Source organism: Hippoglossus hippoglossus, chromosome 7, assembly GCF_009819705.1.
Source record: "Hippoglossus hippoglossus isolate fHipHip1 chromosome 7, fHipHip1.pri, whole genome shotgun sequence".
In the NCBI taxonomy this organism is placed as follows: domain Eukaryota; kingdom Metazoa; phylum Chordata; class Actinopteri; order Pleuronectiformes; family Pleuronectidae; genus Hippoglossus; species Hippoglossus hippoglossus.
Window position 1 is genome coordinate 6981552 of NC_047157.1, and position 23313 is coordinate 7004864.

The 23313-nt window shown below is 41.6% G+C and overlaps 2 protein-coding genes across 8 annotated transcripts in view; both read right to left on the minus strand.

Moving 5' to 3' along the window:
• Positions 1 to 11538, minus strand: part of LOC117765290 (potassium voltage-gated channel subfamily KQT member 2-like) — a 29495-nt gene extending 17957 nt beyond the window's left edge. For all 6 annotated transcript variants that reach the window (XR_004614544.1, XR_004614545.1, XM_034591740.1 and 3 more), the window contains exon 1: positions 11161 to 11538. Coding sequence is in view for 4 of the 6 variants with exons in the window: in XM_034591740.1 (XP_034447631.1) it covers positions 11161 to 11456 (296 nt within the window). In the remaining 2 variants the exon portion in view is untranslated. The remainder of the gene's footprint in view (positions 1 to 11160) is intronic.
• A 1822-nt stretch (positions 11539 to 13360) lies between these two features.
• prex1 (phosphatidylinositol-3,4,5-trisphosphate-dependent Rac exchange factor 1) overlaps positions 13361 to 23313 on the minus strand; it is an 85627-nt gene continuing 75674 nt past the window's right edge. The window contains exons 34-41 of one of the 2 annotated variants that reach the window (XM_034591677.1): positions 21118 to 21261; positions 19590 to 19704; positions 18248 to 18314; positions 18037 to 18081; positions 17118 to 17293; positions 16620 to 16722; positions 15625 to 15692; positions 13361 to 15507 (exon numbers count right to left, since the gene is read on the minus strand). In XM_034591677.1, coding sequence (XP_034447568.1) covers positions 15465 to 15507; positions 15625 to 15692; positions 16620 to 16722; positions 17118 to 17293; positions 18037 to 18081; positions 18248 to 18314; positions 19590 to 19704; positions 21118 to 21261 — 761 coding nt within the window. In that variant the 3' untranslated portion in view covers positions 13361 to 15464. The remainder of the gene's footprint in view (positions 15508 to 15624; positions 15693 to 16619; positions 16723 to 17117; positions 17294 to 18036; positions 18082 to 18247; positions 18315 to 19589; positions 19705 to 21117; positions 21262 to 23313) is intronic. The other variant, XM_034591678.1, reaches the window with a different exon arrangement.

Consider the following 23313-nt stretch of genomic DNA (forward strand, 5'->3'; position numbering starts at 1 on the left):
GGTGCCTTCATCAGTAGAAACAAGCTGAACTGCATCAACAGCAGCAGAGTGCAGAGTATAGAGGAATACGACATTGTCATCAACCTGCCTGTGTGCAACAATTCATTACACAGTTTGTTTACAGGCCTGATCAGTCAGTAGCTCTTCACAAGAACAACTTTTCAACCTCCTCCTTATTGTCCAAGACACGCCGGGCACCTTCTGTCCTCAAGGGTGTTTATTGTATTAGTGTTTTTTTTCTCTGTGCAGTGACACCTCACAGCACAGGACAGCATCAGGGGAACCTTTTATCGGCTGGAGGATAACGCATTTAGAAAAGATCTTCTGGAGGCTATCCAGAGCAGAGCTAATGGAGAGTGAAACCCAACACTGGGACAATGCAGGATTTATAAAAGACACAGGATCAATCTCAGCAGAGACACGGTAGAAAGCTCCAGTATCTGCTGGTGATCACGTGTTACATTTTAAAGCTCACACTAGTGATGTCACTTCCACTACACGGGACACTGTGACAAGTTGGTGAGAACTCCTCTTTGTCCCCGGGCATCTTTCAACCACATTACGCTCAATAGTTTCTACACAACGTAATTTGATTGTTTTTGTAACAGTGCATCACTTACTATCACAGGTTTGTTTGTATTTGAGTATCACTCTACCAACTAATTCCACACACGTCTGTCTGTCTGTCTGTCTGTCTGTGTTTGCAATGCATATCTCATGAACCGCTCACACTTGGCAGGTGTATTCTCGGTGGTCATGAGAACGGCAGTGACGGGTTTGCTATGGTTTGGACTTGCAATATGTTGAATATAAATACATTTGAATAAACCTGAGACCAGCGCTCTGTAGCAGACAGTGGAGGCGGGGCAGCGTGTCTTGACAGTCTGCAGACCGAGCTGAACATGTCTTCTTCTATGTCCTCAGATAAACAGCAGCGGTTGACTATGAGTAATTAACAGCAGTTCAGTAAAAAAAACACACACGTGAAGAATAATAAATCAAATTCACTTTCATTTTATCAAAATGATTGGTTATAAAATCTTCATTGCAGATAAACCAGGTAGGATAAAAACAACCTTTTCCAACTTCACTCTGCACCGTAGACCATAGTTTATAAATATCTGTGTTCACAACATCCAGGACACAGACAAAAAAGTGACTCTAGGATACGACTCACTAATGATAAGGAATAAATCAGAAGCAGAACTGGAGCATTAACACAGGACAGGAGAACAAAACATTCCAAACAGGCAGATCCAGAACAGACACTGCAGTAGTTTTAAAGTAAACACACAACCATAAGTTAGTTTCCTCTTCTCATGTCGCAAGTTAAAACATTGATTTTTTTTGTGAATAAGAATACTGTGTCTAGTTACCTTCTTATTATGAATCAAGTTTAGGGTGTAAATTAATCACCATATATAAACAGCTGAAATATGGTGTTCCAGAGGAAAGGTGAAGCTGTGGTGCCACTGACATGGGCCTTTTGTTAGAATTTCATAGTTTTATTAATTTTCCTTTTTTTTTTCATTCTAAGTTACGTGGAGTTTGGTGAGTACTGTAAATAAAAAATATTCAGCTATATAGTAATTGTACCTTATGTGTCGGACAGGGATCGAACCCCGACCTCCTGAGCCAAAGTTGCCCCGAAAGTAGTGTTTGGTAACATCTAAATGTCATTGAGGGGTTCCAGGGGGTCCCCTGCAAACGGGGAAATTATTATTAAATAAATTACTAATTGAATTCAATAGACTGCCTGAAATAAAACGTATAAAACGAATGGTGGTCCTTGGTCAGGTTCGTGGGGTTGAGGGGTCGTTGAGTTTGAGAACCTCTGGTTCTAGACTATGTTGCAGATACGATTATTTTCTTTTTTGCTATGAAACAAATGTTAATATATATAGTAGCCAGCTGTCGGAGGGCTGATCCAGAGTTTAACTCTAGGAAAATGTCTGAAATAATACATTGACAAAGACACAGCAGACATACAGCGGGGTCAGCTCACGCCTTGTGCATCCATAGGTAACTTTTTTATTATGAGTTTGTTCAAGTAGTTGGAGAAATTGTTGGCAAGATCCGTAGCAAACTTTCATCAGCTGCTCACCTGATTTCCCCTTTTCTGCTGCTGCAGCTCCACAGTGATCACGTTAGACTCTTGGCAGTGGCCACTGGCCGCCAGCCAGTCAGAGACGAAGCGGCAGAGATCAATGGTTTGTAGCAATGGCCCAAAAGAAAAAAAGTCAATGGACAAGCTTTTGCCTTTATTATATGCTATATAATTCTCGACCAGAAGCATAAACTCATGGCACGGCTGTGGCTGCAGCACTTCTGCATTTTCCACATTGTTGGGTGAGGTCATTCCCTCCCACGACTACGATATGTGTTTTAGGCGTGTCATGCATCATTAATATCTACAGCAGTCGAGGGGCTTGCTTGGTAAAAGGGAGCTCTTCAGGCACTCAGAGTCTGCAGCTTGCCAGTATGTTGAAAGGCATCATGTTGGAAATACAACCACTGTATAGTTTGTCTATTTAAATCAACAAAGTATATTATTCTTTAGTTAGGTTTAGTTTTCTTTTCTTTTTTACATCACTAAATTTAACAGGTGGTGTGTATATGCCAGGAATTAATTTCCTTCCTCTTTGTAGCATTTGATGCCCTAATGATCACCTCCATCAAGTCACCCTGCAAGAGAGAAGCTGTCAATGACTTGTGCTTTAGATTTAATCTAAATGTCCACTGAAAAGACATCAACAAATTACAGGGACCCCCTCATGGATGGAATAAATTGACGAAGCCAGTTTTTTACACTTCTACTTAGTTATGTGAAAGAACAACACAGGATAAATGTCTATAAGATTTGTGAAAATATATAAGATATTACACCGTTATTAATATATTTCCACCATGTCGACACAGAATACCCATATATGCAGATCATTTCCACACAGCGTGTGCCACTGACCCCTGAGGGTCCACAGGCCCCCATTTGAGAACCATAAAATCATACCCACTTGTGTTCCTGCTTATCCCAAGTCCAGAAAAACAACAGGTATATGTTTTTTGTGTCTTTTCCACTGCACTTGAAGCCACGAGGCATTTTAACACCAGTCAGTCAAAAGTCTGACTTCACATCTTGTTGTTTGCAGCACTTTGACTTGTCACATCATCATTTCACCATCTGGAGAACAACATTTTTTTTCCTGATCCTGCCACAAGGAGGTTGTCAGACATTCAGCACAGACTCCAGAACATCGACTCACCAAGCAGCCCATAAATACACAACACAAATATTCCCTTTTATATTTCGTTTTTTCATGGCTTGGATATCATAGCGTGTGAATTAGTCGGTGATAGGTGATGGAGGCAGGCTTCCTGTTTCCATCTGATAACAGTCTTAATGCTAAGCTAAGCTCTGTGTTATAACAAAAATGGCTCGTTCCTCTTCTTAAATCAGCAGATCTCTTTTATTTCTTTGACACCTAAAGACTAAAACAAACGTGGACAAAGAAGCTCACTGACCACAAGTCTTATTGATCATCACTCTCCTGACTCGACCTTGCCAAGCTCATCAGTAGCTACTAATGAGGACACATGCTAATGAAGGACGGGGACAGAAGCTGCCTCCTGAAGCAGTCAAACAATTAGCTTGTGCAGCTACTCACTTATCCTCCACTTTACATCAGCAGAGCCCAGCTTCCAGAGATCTATTCATACCTCTCCACACCGTGCTGTCTGCAGACACACGCAGCAGCTTAGGGTGTTATTAGAAAGTCTGAGTGAGAGACGTGGTCAAATAAACATGAGGTCGAGACAGAGCAGAGACGGCAATGAGCTTTTCAAGCATTCAAATATTATAACTGTGCTGAAATGGCAGTGTACTGGTAAATAATGAGTTTGACAGTTCTCACATTTGTCTCATCTATGCTTAAAGAAAGTGAGATGACAATATAGATACCATACATATCTGTATCTGTACACCAAATATGACCAGCAACAATACAATACAATATACAATATGTAAGGAATGGGTATCCCTAAAGTGAATTACCATTGTCAATCAAGCCAGTACAGTTACATTTCCAGTACAGGTCTGTACACACCGTACTACACACTAAATAGCAGTTAGTTCCAAAAAAGAAAGGAGAAATTAGGAGAAGACTTTCATGGCCACTATACAAAGAAAATAATGAAAATAAATCAATGATAAAAAAATAGACAAAAAAATTAGGTGACAATTGTATCAACATGTGGATTCACATAGTAGAGTCTGTAGATCTCAGTCCTTGTTACACATTTTCCCAAGGCTCCTTCAAATGTGGCTGACCAATGTGCTCTTTCACCACAGAGAAACCATTGCTCCAACTGGGTGGATCCCTCCCGGCCCAACTTATCCTACGAAGCTTCTTTCAAAGAGGTAATGGTGCCGGCAAGTGACGAGACATCCGGTGCTTAAGTATCACAAACTGCAACCGAACAGCTAACGGTACACATGTAAGAAAAAAAGGTGGCCGTTACAACTTTCTTGTTATGTCCAATTTTCAGCTCTGTTGCCAGGCAACAGCAATAAGGGCAGGACAAGCTGGGGATGCCAATCACAGAAAGGCTCTGTAGAACAGACCGTCTCATTTCAGTTCAGCCCTTTCAGTCTACTCTTCATGGGTTGGGTTGACTGCATCCCTGAAGGATGCAGACTCCGAATTGAGACACAGCCGAGGAACGTATTCCACAAATTATTAATATTTACTGATCTAATTATTACACTATTTTCATTCAGATCTTCGGAATCATCTTAACCATTGTTGCAAATTTAGCTTTATTTCAGCGTTCCAAGTATTTTCCATCAATCGGAGTAACTCAGTGATTAAGTAACTCAACATCTTTACCATTGTTTCTGATTCAATATCAGTTCAATGAGAGTATTCTGATGCCACAGATTCCACAGCACACACACATGACCACAGAGCTCTGCTGTTGTCCTCTATCTCACGAGTTTCCACCTCTGGTTTGTCACACACCCAGTGTTTACCAGAGGTCCAGGCAACATCATTTTTGACGTCACTTGAGGAGGCTGCTGCTGCTGTTGTTGAAAGCAGGGTTGTGTGTTTCCTTCTGAGCTGCAGAGATAGAAACATTGATTTGCCCTGTTCAGCACAACACTGCCTAAAATTAGACCGTGATGAATTCAGAGGAGAGCAAACGAGGAAGAAGAGATCTTCAGAAAGCAAACAGTGGCTGCGACAACCCTGAGCCCCCACTGCTGAGTCGTCTCTGGGCCCCTCGGGGGATGTTTGAGGGTTACGATGACTTTCTGGGGCACTTATGTTTCCTGAATAAATGCACGAGTGATACTTCTGCTCCAGCGGCTGTCATTGTTTTACCTCTGAGCCAAAGGGACGCCTGCAGCAGCCATTACTGAGAGATACTGATCTTTATATCTGGTCTATTCTATGTGCAAAATAAACGTATTCCGCCATTAATTCATAAATGAAATAAAGAAATAAAAATCCACCAAGAATGCACTGTAACAATTTTCCACGTATCTTTAAATTACATATAATTAATAATATAGAGATAATCACTGCATTAAACCCTGATAGTAAAAATAAACTAAATAATAATGATAATAATAATTTAAGTTATGTGTAATTATTAGTAAGCCTAGGACACTGTATATATTCATGTAATTGTTATCCTGTTGGCTACAGTACACAATGATGGGAATATTAACTTATTTGGGAGAAAAAAACATTTACAAGGTACATGTTGAGTCAAAGCTTTAATGACACACAGCACAAAGAGTGTACAAACACAACAGGCCTACAGCCGGACCTGGGACATAAGGTGAGGCTCGAAATGTCTCTTTGCCGCCCCTGGGTCGTCTTTGGTGACATTCTGTCTGAACCTGCTCCACTGGGAGGAGGGTGTGTGTGGTGGATTCTTGTCTTGCAGACCTGTGTGGCACAGTTCATGGCACAACTCATAATGATGAACACTCTCTTCTACTTTTAGCAACTTTCTCGTTAATCCCACAGTTGTTTACACGCTAATCAGAACTGCTAGTTACTTAGCTTAGCGGTTAGAAATGGCTGCTCTCTTTAGCTTAGCTCTTACCGCAGTTTTGGGCTTGTGCATCTGTCTTTTCTTTTTCGACTCCTCCACGCTGGGCCCGCAGGTTTACTTTGCTTTCCAGCGCAGCCACCCCCTCATCCAGGGAGAGAAGTCTGGTTCTCACTCAGTGATTTGTTGAGACAACTCACTCACCACATCTTCCACCTGTGTGTCGTCTGAGAGGCTTCCATCATCGGGCTGTCCACTGTGCGGAGGTGTCTCTGGGAGGAGGAGAGACATTGTCCAGGCATTGTGGAGACTCAACCAGGAGGGACACAGTTTGACATCTATCACACGTGTCTGTGTTTACATGCTCTTGTCTCTCGAGGTCGTCCATGTGAACAGGATCTTCTGCATAAGAACTCAGCTGCTGCCTGAGTTCTCCTTTCACTAGCTTCCAGAAAACTTCCATGACAGTTATACCAGAGATTTTCTTAAAATGGAGTTAGTACCTTATAGAAAAAGGTGTAACCTCTCAATTACAATAGTATATAAAGTCAAAGCTACATCAAATTATTCCTCATTACCCTATACTGTTCCTTTATACTCCCATATATGACCTACTATGTGGTAGTGTGGGGAAGTTCTTCCAACAAGATTAAATACATTCAAACAGACGTTTAAAACCAATATACTGATGACTGTGGAGAGGAAGTACCAATATTTTCAAACATGTTCAAAATAAAAATCTAACCTATAGAGAAGTCAACTATAATGAATAATAAAACTGATTTTATTAAACAGAGCTTGTATTAACTTTAAATTCACAGTGATAGTGAATTTAACCAGCTAAAGAAAGGGCAGTCGTCTCATGTAAGACTTTGCAATCTGCGGTGTAAATGCAGTCCACAAAGAATCCTTCAAATCAGCAGAAACACATTTAACTAGAAAAATATCAGAACATGCTGCACCTATTAAAAAAGAGCATGTTTCACTTCATGTTCATTCCCTCTTATGTACCTCATGTTTTGGAATGACAATAAATCTTCTGGAATCTTAAACCTGTAGTAGCTGCTGTGGTGTTTTTATTCTTTTTGTCAGTTGTAGGGGGGCACAAAAAGGTTGCTAGTGTATCACAGGGTCAACATACAGTGGCGAACAACTATTCACTCTTATAATCACAACGAGTCTCCAATAAACTAGACTGACTGTGGGAGGAAGCTGGAGTACCCACAGAAAAGCACAGACACGAGGAGAACAAGCACAGAAGTCCACACAGAATGCATGTACAAACAAATCTGTATCAATGAAGCGTTTCCAACTCAACCTAGTATACTGAATCACTGTTGTCACTGACCAAATCAGTAGCTTTTAGGAGTGGAGCTGCACTCTCCAGCTTTGTTACTTCCACATTACAAGCACATTAAACAGTCGTGAAATATAGAATAGTCAGCAAACCAACTCTGTACTTTCTGTTTCACAGCAACATTTATCTAATATAAGAGACCGTAAACTAAGTGTGTCGAAATGAGCAAGGCTGCTTTTTCTGGAGCGAAGCACCTCAAACCAAGCCAAGACCCCACTACAGGACTCACAGTTGACCCTCTTGGCAGCCAGCATCTGTCTGCTGCTGTCCTCGCCCTATTTCCTCCCCAGCTCTGTCCTGATTCAGCCAGCTAAGCAGAACAGTGAATGGCTGGACCAAATCCCCCATCTGCCTCTCTGAATCACTTTAAGAAAATCTCACATGAGATTTACTCTGTTTTCTCTGATTGATCACACTCTAAAGTCTTTCTTAGTCGTCCTCTCTTTTCTGTGATATTCCTGTGTTCCCCCTTTTGGTGCAGTACTGACACGTTTTGTCATCTTACAGCGGCAGAGGTCATTTAAGTTTCTCACACAGCGGCTGCTTCCTGCAAGAGGACCCACAGTAATGAGGCTCCTGATGAAGCCAAACACAGCAGAGGCACCAGAGCTCCAACCTCTGGATCAGTGCAGGGACGTAGATCAGAATAGGCTGCTGAACTGCAGCTACAGATGAGTGTCTGTGGGACAAATTAAAAGTCTGTTGAATTGATCCTCCCAACAAAAGAAAGTCTGCAGCGGTTCCTCTGACGACAGGCTGTTCAAAGAAACCTTTGTTTTCACATTTTCACTCATAAGAATTTGAAATGCTCACACCCAGTAGCATTGTGCTGACGATTTAGATCCACAGGGAATATCCTTGAGTGGAGATCAGCACAGTTAAAACGAGGATCACTGAGTCTCTCTCCCTATTCGTCTGATCTTGGACTGGTGAAAACAGTGAAAGGGAAGAACGGCCCTGACCTCACACAGCTACACAACAGGCGGTGTGACAGAGACATACAGGCAGCCTGTCAGAGAGTACCCTGGAGATACAGTGGGTACTCGTGTTCCACATATCGATGATCCATGCGTGCATTACAAACAGGACCATGGAACAAGACACCTGCTTACTATTTCCAGAGGAAGGCAGCAAAAAAAGAAATAGAGCAGTTGTTGTTGTCCTCCGTTCAAGGTAGCGGTGTCGTTTGGTTTGAAAAACTTTGTCTTGTGGAGCTGAGAAAAGGAGGCGATTGAGAGAGGAGGAGATTGATGCCACTGAAGTCAGCACACGATAGTTTTATAAATCGGCTGAAGTAAAAAGAGTTGGGAGATTAAAGGTTCAGTGTGTAGAATTTAGTGACATCTAGTGGTATAGTTGCATGTTGCAGCTGAATACCCCTCACCTCACCGTCCCCTTCCAAACATGAAAGAGAACCTGTGGTAACCTTCAGTCGTCATAAAAACTCAAAAGGTGTTTAGTTTGTCCAGTTTGGGCTACTGTAAAAAAAACCATGGTGGCCTCCATAGAGAGGACCGGCTCCAGATGTAAATATAAAGTACTTAAATAAAAAAGGGCTCATTCTAGGGTAAAGAAAACAACCATTCATACGTTTTAGAGGAAACACACTACAGAAAACATCACTAAGATTATTTTATATTCAACATCTGCCATTAGATCCCTTTCTCATGTGCTCTGTCACCTTTCTCCAATCACACTAATTTATAGCTCTGCAGCACTCGTGCTACTGGCCCTCCTCTAACTGGGTTCCTGCAGCATTTTGGCTGCAGATGATGAATCGTATCATCCGACAAAGAGAAACCCGTTCTGCCTGCACTAGATTCAGCCACTAGGACAGCACTATTTCCTGAGACATACAATGTGTCAATGAAGATCTACCGAAAAGTAAAACAAATGGCAAAGAGGGGGCAGATTTAGCTGGCTGCCATGGTATTCTGTTAATATTTCATAAGTGCCCACAGGGCCTGTGTGAATGTGAGCATGCGCATGTGTCTGTGTGATTTCATGTTAGTGCACAGGCTTACTTCTGGGCATCCAGCCTTCTCGGGGGAGTCGATATGCTGTGCACTCTGAATTCCTTAATGCTGTGGCGTTTTCAACTCCTCACTATCGGGCATGCGGTATCACTTCAGGTATGGCTGGAGAAGGAGCCTACATAGATATACAGCTAACAGTATGAAATTACCATTTCACACCTGAATATGAAGCACAAAGCTACTGTTGATCACATGCAATAAATCACCAATGATTTTACACATCTAGTTTGCTATATAGCAGGGTAGTACTGAGGTTGTACAAACAGTGGAGGAGCTTTAGTATTAACTCACAGCAAATAATCATTGATGATGACTGCACAATTTTTAACAGAACATTTTAAGATAAGATAATCCTTTTTGGGTTAAAAACTAACTCAGGTATTGTGGGTGATTGTGTGGCAGGGGTCTCACATAAAGATACCATGGATTGTTATCCCACTAATTCCACAAACATTTGTCTTTCTGTGTTTATGTAGAATGAATATCTCATAAAACCATTCATCTAATCAGCTTCACACTTGGCATGTGTGTTGTAAATTTTTTAAAGTGCAGTGTTGAATTTCTTTGCAATTTGAACACGCGGTACATTAAGCAATAATATACGTCGACTAAACAGGCGACCAGCGCTCTGTGACTTCATTTACAACAATAGTAGAGCAAATTCTGTCCGACAATATATTGTAGAACTGTTTGAGGAGGACTCACTAATGACAAAGAAAATTCTGAAGTAGCTCAGGAAAATTATCACAGTCAAAGAAAACAGGCAGGTGTAGAACAGACACTGCACTAGTATAGAAAACATGTGCACCAAATTATGATAAGTCAGCCAACTTTATGAATGAGTATCCACTGACAAATTGCTGCAGTAGCCATTTAACATGTAAGAATGGAAGAACGTATTTCCCCTAAAGGTTGTTCTTGGCCTTTGTTATATGCCTCAGTGCTGAGAGGTCGCATATCATCGAACTACATATTTATGATGGCTACACTGAAGTCTGAGCATGTTCCCAGACAGTCTAATCACTGGCTGTGGTACCCAGAACACTCCCTGTGTGCTGTGCTGCACGCGCACACACACACACACACACACACACAGAGACAGAGACAGAGAGAGAGAGAGACACACACACACACACACACACACACACACACACACACACACACACACACACACACACACACACACACACACACACACACACACACACACACACACACACACACACACACACACACACACACACACACACTGCAGAGCTGCAACGTTAATTAGGGAAAGTGGTGATGCGGCGCGGAGCTGTCCACGGTGCTGAAACCTACTGCAGCAACATATGAGGCACAACTGTGTGTGTATGTGTGTGTGTGTGTGTGTGTGTGTCTGTGTGTGTGTGTGTGTGTGTGTGTGTGTGTGTGTGTGTGTGTGTGTGTGTGTGTCCATATGATGGCACATGCATGAGTCTCGTTATTAAGAGTTAGAGCAGGAGTTCTGCAGGTGAAGTGATGCCCTCCTCTAATCAGACTACAGCAGGTTGGCAGCTTGGCGACATTTAACCCTTCAATGCTCCCTCTGAACATGATCTTCAGTGTGGAGGGACACGGTCAAAAGCTCCACAGCATCCCCCCCTCCTAAACCATGACTCAGTATCAGCACTGCACGGCAAAGTAAAAAGGCCAAAAGTCCACAATCACTCAGGAGGCATCACTTACACATAAGCGTGGTAGATGAACGCCCATCCCCGCGGTCTCTCCAGCGCGTTGTAAAGGAAATTCTGCAGTTTCCGATAGCTGGCATTTTTCTTCGACGGCCGGGGTCTGCCTGCGGAGATGCTGGACCTGCGTCTGCAGAGGATGCTGCTCCGCTTGGTGCACCCCGAGCCCTCGATCAGCAGCGCGCCGTCCCTGCTGGATTCGGGAGCCCCGGGGTCCAGTCCGACGAACCCGACTTTGTGCTTCTTCTCTCCGGCTTGAGTTGGGTAAACCCCGTTGAGAGATTTCTGCACCATTCTAAAGTCGCGACGACTCTGCCGGGGAGTTGTCGGTGCCTCTGCCGCGGGGCTGCATCACCGGCGCTGAGGGGTGTGTGCTGGATGCAGTCCGTGTCGCCCGCCCCCCCCCCCGCACCGTAAGAAAAACCAATCGCAATATCCACGCGAAACTGCACATTACGAGCTTTTACATTAGCCCCATCCGGCCACTTGACACACACAGCAGGGGTGGGCATGCATATTCTATTCACTCCAGCCTGCTCAGGTTGGCAAGCAGCAGATTATAGGTTATTTCTAATCATTTAACCGCCCATTGCTGAAGACTTAAGTTAAATAGAACATGCACAACCAGTCTTGCTCTGGTGCATTCACTTCTGAGCTGCAGGTGTCTTCATTTGGCCCCATTCTGTGAAAAACAACTACAAGTTGCTGAGTTGGGAGGGTTTAGGACCATAACTGCACTAACTTATGATCCTAAAGTCAGCATGTGTATTTTGGGGAAACAAAGGTTTCCTGTTTGTTTTCCCTGAGATAACCTTCCATCCTCTGTGTTCAGTTCTTAACCCGAGTCCAAGAGAGAAGCTGGGAGGGAGACTTCTCGTCTGACGATGCATGTGCATGCAATATTCATAAGTGCAGCAACCTTCAGTCAGGGGGTAATGGACACTGAAAACTGTGTCAAGCTGCATTTTTCAGGTTTGACTGAGCAGCGGTAAAGGGAGCACACAAACAGTTCGAACCTAGAGGTAGGGCACAGAAATGGAACATGTCAACCTCACAGCAGGTTCACATGTGTAACAATGGCCTTCAGAAGGGCGCATACCTGTGCCAAGGAGAAACACTCCTACATATAATTGTCTCTGGTGCTTAGAAAGAAAGAAATTGGCAGAAAACTCAGTTAAAGAAAGTGAAAATAAAACCCCCGGATCTGACCTTTAATCCATATCTACACCAAAATGTAATGGGTTCTTCCCATCCCTCCATCCCTCAATAGCTTTGGCATAATCCTGCTAAAAAAACATGAGCCAGCAAACAGACATGCGTGAAAACATGACCTCCTTGGTGGAGATAACCACGTAGATCACTTTGTAGCCATCAGAAAGTGAAAGATAAGAACTAAACGAAGTCTATCAGAGAGTGAGTGAATCCACTTTCCCGATGATAAGCATCAGGTTCACTTGAAAGTAGGAGATGATCAAACATAATGTGATATTTACTGTGACATAAAGCTAATTTAGTGCACTTATTGTTCTCTCTCAGCAGCACTTAGTCAGCACCGATGGTGTTTTTACTTCAAGCAAATCATTTTCAGTGCTCACTGCTTTTGTGTTTCTTGTGTGAAACTGCAGTAAGAGACCATAAAAACATTGTAACACAGGGAAATTACAATGTGCCAATAGTAATTCTACAAACATGTCTGTATGTGGAACTCATATCTCGCTAACCGTTCATTTTATCAACTTCACACTTGGCGAGTAAATTATAAATTGCCTGAGGAAGGGCAGTGTCGAGTTCGGTGCTACTTTGACACATATGTTCAATATTAGTAAAATGTAGTAAAAAGGCGACAACAATAATTTTAACTTATATATAAACCACATGTGAACAAGTTTCATTTTCCGAAAAAACCTTGAGTATAAATACTTCATTGTAGATAAACCAGGTAGGATTAATACACAAAGATTTCTAACTTCGCTGTGAACCATAGACGGCACACAACGTCCAGCACACAAACAATAAAAACTGACAGTATGCTGTAGAGCTGTTTGAGGAGGACTCACTAATGATAAGGAATCATTATGAGGAAGGCCTTGTTTATATGAAAGGGCCAAAAGTCCTAACTGGACAGAAACCACTTAATCGTTGTGTGTTTGCATTTCTATGTTGGGTCATCACGGCTCAACACTGCTGCCACGCTGAAAAACATTGTCATACTGTGAAGATTTTATTTACTAGCTTGTTAAGATTGCATTTACATGATCATTTTAGAAAGATTCAACAAAGATGCTTTGTACAGTTATTTTCAGGCAACACAAAATTGCAAATAAAGTATGTACAGTAATGAAACATTAGAATAATGTAAATAAAATGTGTAATCAGTGACATATTTCTTTGTCCGGCTACACCAACATGCTGCAGTCATTAGCTAATTTAAACACACACTTAAGACCAGGGTTTTTTACAATGTACAATAAGAGCAAACTTGATATGGGAAATGATGATAATGCAAATATCCTCTGAGTTGTGTAGGCAAACCAATGGATGTAAATCTACAGTGACCATGCTACCACCGGGGGACGTGTCGAGTCGGTTCCAACATGCTCATTTGGAACCAGACCTCTTTTAAACAAATAAAAAGGACCAAGTGATCTGCCAATGCAGAACATCAGGGAGGATTCTTGAACTGCATTCAAACCTTTTTTACAGTCAAAAACTAACACTTGTCAGTGAAGTTACGCTCAGGAACGAGAAAAAAAAAAACTTCTCTTCAAATACACAGCCACAAATACAAAATGTTTTATATACTATATTATTTCCATAAAAATAATGCATTTTAATGTATAGCATTACTCTGCTGCCATAAGACATAACCTATCTTTTCCTCTGTCATAGTTACAGTTTGTATGTACAAGAAATTAAAATCTTCAGCAAAATAATAGTAATGTTACTGTGAATAAGTCCTGGAGAGATCCCTTTGTTTACATCATCCACAAACTGCTTACAGTACTTTTTTTTTACTAACACTGCAACTTGTACGGACCAGTCATTGTGCTTCTTTTCATACCTACAGTAAATATGATAACATAAAAGCCAATTTAAAAGTAAACACAATGTCTTAGTCAAAAGAAGGCCATTCTTCCACTAGTACATTTTAAGTCATATATTAATAATTTAACGATGATTCAACATCCCGACCTTTTGACTTGGCTTGTACAGTTAGTCGTAGCTTCCTTTGTCCTGATTCAGATGAGCCAGCTTCTGTTCATCTTCACTCCCCTGAAGATTTCCTGATGTAATCAAACTCTATAGACATAAATAAAATGAAATACACAAGCAGTAACGTCTAAAAAAATGGCATGCCATTGGTCCTTTAAATATTATTCAATAAGTAGGCTGGAATGCTTTTAGATTCTTTAATACCTGATATAGAATAAGTGAGGGATAAAAAAAGCTCCTTCCAGACACAATAAATAGCTATCCTTCATATAGTGCAGTAATACAGTACTCGCACTAATCCTACAGTAATTGCACAGTAACCACATGCAACAGGCTAAGGAAAAGAGCAGCCCAGTCTATCATCCGACTTTCTTTTTTTTTACCTGGCCCTACTTCCATCTTTCTGTCTATTCTTTGACTTTCTGCATCTATCCAGTCTGCTATCTCACATGAATACCACATTTTCTACTTCACTTGGGGTCCCAACATTGAGCCCTGGGGAACGCCAGCAAAAACAGAGAAAGAGACCCTCTGGAGTCGCAGTCCAAGGCAAAATGGGATGACATCTGTGTTCAGGATGACAGTCAGCTCAGCTACAGGTAGTTTGGTTAATCAAGTTAAATCATACAAGCTCGGTTATGAGCACAATCGCTGCGGATGTTGTCTTTGTGAGATCTCCCTTCCACTCATGTTGTGAATACTGCGCACCAGTTGTCAAGTCAATGGTGAAGACAGACAGCCACAGTAGTAATACTTCTCTCTGGGGTGTTTTCCCGGTACAACAGTACATGATTAGTCCTGAGCTTCAGGCTGTGTCAGTGTCCCTGTGGGTGCTCTCAGGTAACTGACATTAGTCATCTGCGCCATCTTGTTTAGTCTGTACTTTGCACTGAAGACTCTAGTGGTATCCATGTTGGAATGATCCCTGTGTAATTGGGGCAGTGGAGGGGTCAAAGGTCTTTCCATCAGCAGTGTCTCTTGGAGGAAATCCCGTGAGACTCGCCCTCTTTTGCTGCTGTTGTCTCTCATCATATCTTCCTCTTCCACATTCACCCTCTCTCTGGCGAGTTCACTGGAGTGATGCTTTTCTTAGAGCTCTCCATCCGAGGGTGGCAAACACAGCTTGAAGAGCCTGCAGACAAAGACAAAAATGCAAATGAGACAAACCACCTTGTGTGTGACCACAAATGGTGCAGTGTACGGACGGTATGAGCTGAGGCGCCTGCTGGAACTGGTTTCTATACATTACCTTGGAGCAGAGGGAGGCATCTGGTCCATTACCTTGAGATTTTTAGCAGAGAGCTCAACTCTTGCCCCCTGGTGGAAAAGAGAACACATGTTATAAGCTCCACATTGCAGGAGGTTTAATTGCCCTGAATGGCAACGATACTTATAATGTGAAGAAATACTTGTTTTATACAAGGAGACCTGATATATTTTCAAGTAAGTATGTTTTGTATGATTTTGCCTCAGGCATCCATCCTGTATCAATGTTATGACTGAGTTACTCATACTGCATTTAACTCCAGCTGGTCTATTAAAGAATACGCTTTACAGTGACAGCAGGATCATAAGTTGTTATCATTTAAAAAACATTTATAAGACAACGCAAAAAGTCACTGACATAGATAGGCCCTCCAGTCTAATGTAACTGTTCTGCCATGAAGTGCTATACTTCTATGATGCATATAATGCTCAGCTTTTTTACACTGTGATGGAGGTGTTATTTCAGTTATATTTAGCACTGGGGTGAGAAGTGCTGCTGCACTAGACTATTATATTCAGAAGCGTTTCTAATATTCTGGTACATACTCCTTAAAGGGATAGTTCACCCAAAAAAGAAAATTACACTGGGATCCACGTGCGAATGCAGCTCCAAAGGAGGATATCAGAGGACATTTAGGCTAAAAACATGGTGTAAATGACGCCGTTTCAAGTCGAACTTGAATGACGGGACTAACGGACACTTGGATGACACCACAGGAGCAGTATGGAGGCGTTTGCTTTTTACGTTTGAAGAATCTGTAATCATTTACTTCTATTGTATTGGATTTGGCTGAAACTCCAAAAGTGTTTTGTTGACTCAAACACTTTTGGAGTTTCAGGGGTAAACAGCGTTTCACCCACCCCTCCATCCGCATAGTGGTGAGTAGATAATGAGTGCATTTACATTTTTCGGGTGAACTATCCCTTTAAGGGACCCCTGCTGGACCCCAGGCTGAGATAATGGGCCCTGTGGTTTACCTGTTTACGCATAATGTCCATGGTCTGCATGATGCAGCGCGGCATGAGGCCGTGGTTCCTGGCTAAGATCATTGCCTGCTCCAGTGTCACACTCAGGGTACATCTGGAAAGAGCAGAGGAGATGAAGATTAGTGCTTGAAACACACACACACATTTCCTGTAAACTTACTCTACTACTACTATCTAAGTTGCTTAACCCTAACCATAACCTAACTTTAAAACATATCTTCCCCTTAGAATGTAATGGTTTACTTGGGGACATGATTTTTGGCCCCATAAGGAAGCTAAGTCCCCATAATGTGAGTGATACCTGGAGACACACATACACACACATAAGTGGATCTGCTGAATATAGTGAAACTTAATTCAGACAGTGTTGTACAGCTGTTTTTGAGGGTTCAGAGGTGCACGTCCTTCCCTCTGAACCATGTTGATCTTTATTTTAGCCGGTGATATTACACGAGTAGTAGAATAGTGTCGGTGTGGTGCCAGACTGACCTCTGCATGCCTGTGCCACACATGGTGATGTGGCAGGCTCCCAGGCGGTTACACAGCTCAGACGACACACACAGCACGCTGACACCCGATGGGTGGCCTTGAGCGCTCGGGCGCATGTTGATGTACGACTGCATTAGTCGACAGAGATCGTCCAGGGTGTTGAGGGGTCGCAGCAGCTATAAGGGGAAGGAAGTGAAGGTCAGAGAGGTTCAGGTTAGACTTTTCACAAGAAAATAACAATAGAATATCACAAAAGTGTCAATCTTACCAAATCTTTTAGACACTATTGAGTGTTAAAATGAGGAGGAAATGTCACTTGTTTTCTGTAAAGTTGTATCACTTTTGGCAATTTACCCAAGTGACGTGACAGAATAATGAAAAAAACTCAAAAATTCTAAATTATTATGATTTTAGTTTTAGACAAATTCAACAAAAAATTTGAAAAAGTTGATCTGAGTTAGAAAGAAGTGAAATTATCTCACACACTTTATTTCTCAATAGAAGACTCAGTTGAGTAACTGGCTTGTCTAGATGGTGCACCAGCACAAATACCAGCAGAGCAATACACAAATAACAAAAGTACAAGTTCAACTCTCTGTAGTCCTGAGGATCATGTAACAACATTAAAACCAGTCGTCTGTTTAATGTTGTGGCTGATCCGTGTATATTACAACTATTCTCTAAGAAGTTTTAATCATTGGAATCTATTGCAGCTACTGTCAGTTTGGGTCACTAGAACTTTCTTTCTAATCTAATCATCACTGAGGTCGAGTTTATAATGTTGACGTGTTGAGGTTAGTTGGAGTTAATGGGGGTGGGGGGGTGGGGGGGGGGGGTGGGGTGGGTGGGGGTGGGGGGGTGTCTTGATGAGCTAGTGGGGGTTTCCAGTGGAGGGAAACAGGACAACAGTCCCTCTTACTTTGGAAATGCTTGGTTGCAGGTCTCTAACTTCAAGGCCCAGTATCTGTACTTGCATTTATATTCAGTCACAACATTATATACAAATGGACTTATGTTACAAGAGCAGGATATAAATGGATACAAGTTCACATGGACTGTAATGTACACATTCTGTGGGCACAGCAGAAGCAGCAGATGGAATATATACATCAGGATAAATATATATTTACCTGGTCAATCTTCATAGCTGTGGTGTTTGAGTCTGTCGGGAGATTGGACTTCTCCAAATAGAAAGCCCTGGTTGAGACAAGAACACAACTCTTCATCTGGTTCAGAAATCTATACATTTCATCCTCTGCCTCACTCTATGAGAGAGCTGAGTCACCGAACATCTAGAGTACTTCACTAAACAGAATATGCTTCGGTTACAGCAAATATTTTATAACAACATGAACTCTAATAGACCTTTTTAACCAAACTCCTATCAATACATTTAATACATTAGTCAAGCATTTTGTAACCGTATTAAACAAACTGTCAGTAAGGAATCTTACACATTAACAATCTTGTTTTGGAATTAATAATTTGTTGTATAGGCAATGATCCTAGTCCTTTTCTTTTATAGATGTATATATTTTCTGAGTCATGCAGGCAAATGAAAAAAAAATGTTCTCTTCCTGAAGCACAACTCAAGATTATAATCATCGAGCCAGAAGAAATGAACAGAAACAGAGGACATTTTTCAAAACAAAGTACATCCCTTGTTGCCTCGTAGACAGGACAATAGAAAAAGAAATGAGTCCAGTGTTTCACATTTATTTTCTAGACTGTTGGCGACCCGCCATATTCCGATTCGTCCTGCCAGTTTCATAATGAACCAAGACATTTTTTACACTGAGGTTTCTAACTTGGTGTGTGCAGCGTTATGTGCTGTGTGCTCGCCCTCACTCTACCATGCGTTCCCACATGTTGGTGGTATGGTCCATAACATTCTCACGTCCATGCAATCATACCTGAGAGTTTCAACTCAGTGAATGCACTTCTTTCTCTTATGCGAGAACTTATCTTTCACTCTTTAGTCTGTGCACCTGTCACTTGGAATCTGTTACACATAAGAGTGTCCTACGTGCGGGTGCACCCCCGCTACCGCCATAGATTGAACTAATTCTGTGGGAGACACTGGAATCTCATTCTCTATTTCACTGAGCTCACACAACAATGAAACTGTGTCCTTGGAGTAGCATTAACTCTGCCCGTCTCCGGGGATAACATAGTCATACTAATGTTGGAGAAACAATACGATTACATTATGAAGGACTTTTGCGTTACTAAATGAGCAAAGTAAAAAAAAATCCTGTTAGCTGATGTGGGACAGGTTTGAATAAAGGAGAAAAAGTTCTCATTTAGAAATTCTTGACCTTGGAACTGTTAAATGTAAAGTAACACAGTAACCGAAGTGCAGTTTCTGCTTATGCAACACCACAGGGTGAACTCTCCCTTTAAGGTGAAACATAATAACAGTGCTGGTGAGTAAACTGCTGGAGGGCTGTGATGCAGTGTAGCACAGCGTACCTGAGTCTGCGGTAATAGGCCTTGACCTTCTCTAGTGAGACAGCGTTGGTGCGCTGCTGGAACTCCTCCATGGCGCTATAGTCCTGCTGGGACACTCCCTCTGGACGCTCCAGTGCTGGGTAAAACAGGCGGGAAGCATTTGGGTCAACACACATTTCTATGATCACATTACATTACACCCTCAAACCTTAACCCTCACTTCTGCAACTGTACAAATTCTTGGTTACTGTACTTAAAGACATTTTTCATGTATCTGTACTTTACTCTTACACTTTACTTATTTTTCTGACAACCTTTTACTTTAACTCCTGATATTTTAACACAAATATCTGTACTTTTCCCATACCTGGCCTTATTTAAATTCAGAATACTCACAATATTTTACAATTTTTCATGCTCACAAATCTTTTCTTGCTTTAACCCCCGTTATTAGTACATTGCTTTTTGTAAATTATACTTGAAGCAACAGTGGTTAAGTTTATTAGTCTTTTGTACACCTAATTTGTACTTATTACCTTTATACTTTAAAGTACATTTCAGACCCTGTACTTTTATAATTTTACTTTAACAAAGGGGTTGAATTAGCACTCATACTTTTGCTTGAGTCAAAGTATTTTTAAAATTCTACCTGAGTAAAGAATGTGTGTACTTTTGCCACCTCAGATTACTCCTTACATTAACATTAGTTACATACACAATCATTTGACTCTGAAAAAGTGAGTACTGCACAAAATCTTCTTGATTTACACAATTCTTTAATCTGTATGAGAGCATATAGTGCTCATATACATGACTGCACACACACATACACTCTCTAACTCACACTTAAACACCTGCAGTGTCACAAGGTACCACATAACGTCTCCTCAACCTGTAGCCTAGTCTCTTCTCCAGTAGGTGGTGATGTTGGTTCAGATATCTGCACTACTGAATGTTTTGTTGCACTTTCTTCCACACTGAAGTACATAAGAACAATATGAGCTCTCTCAATGGATTCGTTTTCCCAACTGAAATATCTATATGGAAAATTAATGGCTAATTGGCAGATGGGCACGATCCATAGTGGTATCCACTCACACTAGCGCCAGCTGTGGCTGATGGAGGATTAGAAGGAGCTTGGCCGCAAAAACCGAATGTAAAGGTGGAGTTTTTGAAACGGGCATCAAAGAGCTTTAATGTAAAACTAAAAGCACATAAAGCTATCAGGAACATGAACATGAGTGAGAGGCTTCACGAGGCACTGAGTGTATCTGAATCATTCAATTCTACATAAGTGTTTATGTCTGAAGATAAAATCAATGCATGTGAGACATATGGCTTCTTTGGTTTGTAGAAAAACCCATTCGTACTCAGTAATATATGGGAAAAAATGCTGAAGCTGAGGTACTGTGTATCATAAGGACAACAGCCTACCCTTCCTCATGTGACTATTGCATCACACTCGACCAGCTGATCTACACCCTGCACCTATTCCCCTGCAGTGTTCTCACTTTCTCAAGTTCCTCATTCCCAGCCCGCTCAGTCTTACCCTTGGTGAAGAGGACCGTGTGGAGCTTGAGGCTGCCGCCGTTCTGCAACCGGCTGGGCAGCTCGCTGAAGTGACAGCTGTCCAGGTACAGGGTGACCCTCAGGGCCTGTCGGCTGCCCTCCACCTGGTAACACACCGGTGTGTCTGCAACACACACACACACACAAACACACACAGGCAGTAGTTATTATATTGACTAATTATAGTTTTGGCTTTAAGATATTTTGTTACACATGTCTACTGACTGAATGCTAATGAAATGATTTTTGTTTTGCATTAACATTAGAGAATAACAGTAAATTAGTAGCAAAGTTTTACAAAGAACAGAAAAAGAAACCTCATGAAGAAACCTTTCATCCACCATGAAAGTTAAGTTTTCATCTGTGTTTGTTTGTTACTCAGCTGGATTTCCCAAAAACTATTTCACTCCATAAAATTTTAAAGAGGGCTGGGGCATGAGCCAAGGAAGAACCGATTTAATTTTGGTGTAGGTCTGGGTGGATCCTGTTTTTTTTTTTCTCAGAGAATAATTCATGGATCTTAATGGGAAAAAAAAACATGCATGATTTGGGGACTGATATTAATGTGTGCGCAATTTGGTACAGATCTGGATATAGTAAATTTAAATGTGGTTTCATTAGGGGACTGTTGGCACTGAATGCCAATCTCGTTGTATTAAGACCTACAATAAACTATTTGCCACTGGATTTCTGTTACAGTGCAGGTTTCCAAAAGCCATTAAGATCAGCACTGCTGCATTGATGAGCCGTCCATCAATTCAAATAATGTGTGTGTTGGTCTTTCTAAAATGACTTCATAAAACTAAAATCACTGCAGTTTTATAACATGTTCAAACCTTCCACAACAGAAGGTGGAGAACTGACTGTCTCCACCATCGTCTTTAGTTTTGTCTTGACACTGACGGACTGAACACACAATAATGGAAAAAGTGACACAGGTCTATTTAAATGTAACAGTAGTACTTAACTGTGTACTAGTCATGTTAGGAGCAGCTGGTAAATAAATTAGCAAAATGTCAGTCTGGCAGATCTTTTATTCTTAAAAAAATGCTTATGCAACTGAAACAATTGCGTTTCTATAAAAGAATTTGTCATTACTGTGTCACTTGTCTTCAGAGCAGTAACCTTTTCCAATCCTACCATCAACACACAAGTGGAAATCATTTATAAGTCTGACGCTGACTTGCGCTGACGCCTCCTAACATTTTGCGACTGCAAGACACGAGCGGTTGTCAGATAATGGAAAAGATGACCTTTACTGAGCGACCTCTAGGGTCAGCGCTCTTTCCTGGAGAACCCATCAAGCTGTAATCCTGTGGAATTGGCTGTGATTCTTGAGGCTGAACTCTTCAGAGTTACAGACTCTGTGTTGCGTTCTGCCTTACTTTAGCTCCCAGCCTGCGGAAGACGCCATTAACAAATCAATACTGTCGAATGGACCCTGCGGCAACCTGAGCTGAATATTCAACTGCAGGAAAGTAGTTTGGTTAGAAACTATTCTTCCCTTGAAAGTGAAAGAGTCTGAACACTGTGTTCACCTCTAAATATCTGTCATATGTAATAAATAAAGTACAACATAAATGACCAAGTCAATGTGTTACATGTTTATGCAGCGGTTTGTGTGTTCGTGCACATTGTATGCATGCAAACTCCAAATATTTCCATCTGCTGAGCGTAAAACCTAGAATAGTAAATCCCTGCCTCATCCATAGCTTTGCCGACTCCTCCTATAATGGGAAGTGCATGTTATGCTTTTCCTTTGAGCGGCAATCTCTGCTGGCCATATTGAGGCCGTTGAAAAGAGAACTGATTCAGGATGATGTTGTCATTTGTATCTGCTGGCTTTAAGGCTTCTGGCCGCCTGCAGCACCTTTGGTGAATACAGATACTGAGGTTATTAAAGGCACAAATAGGCCCCGGGTCTTAACCTTTATACACACACGCGGGTCAAGACTGACAATGGCCACCTTTGAACAAACCAGGTGCATCCTCAGACTGCGGCAGTACACCGCTGTGTTCTGACCTTGAGCGTTTTGAGGACGGACCCAGTCCAAACAACAAATTGATCATTTTCATGCTCTGAGAGAACATTTCTCCACTGCAGCACACACATGTCGATGAAAGAACATAACATGTGCATGTGTATTTAATTGTAATGTTTTCTCTGGGTGCTTCG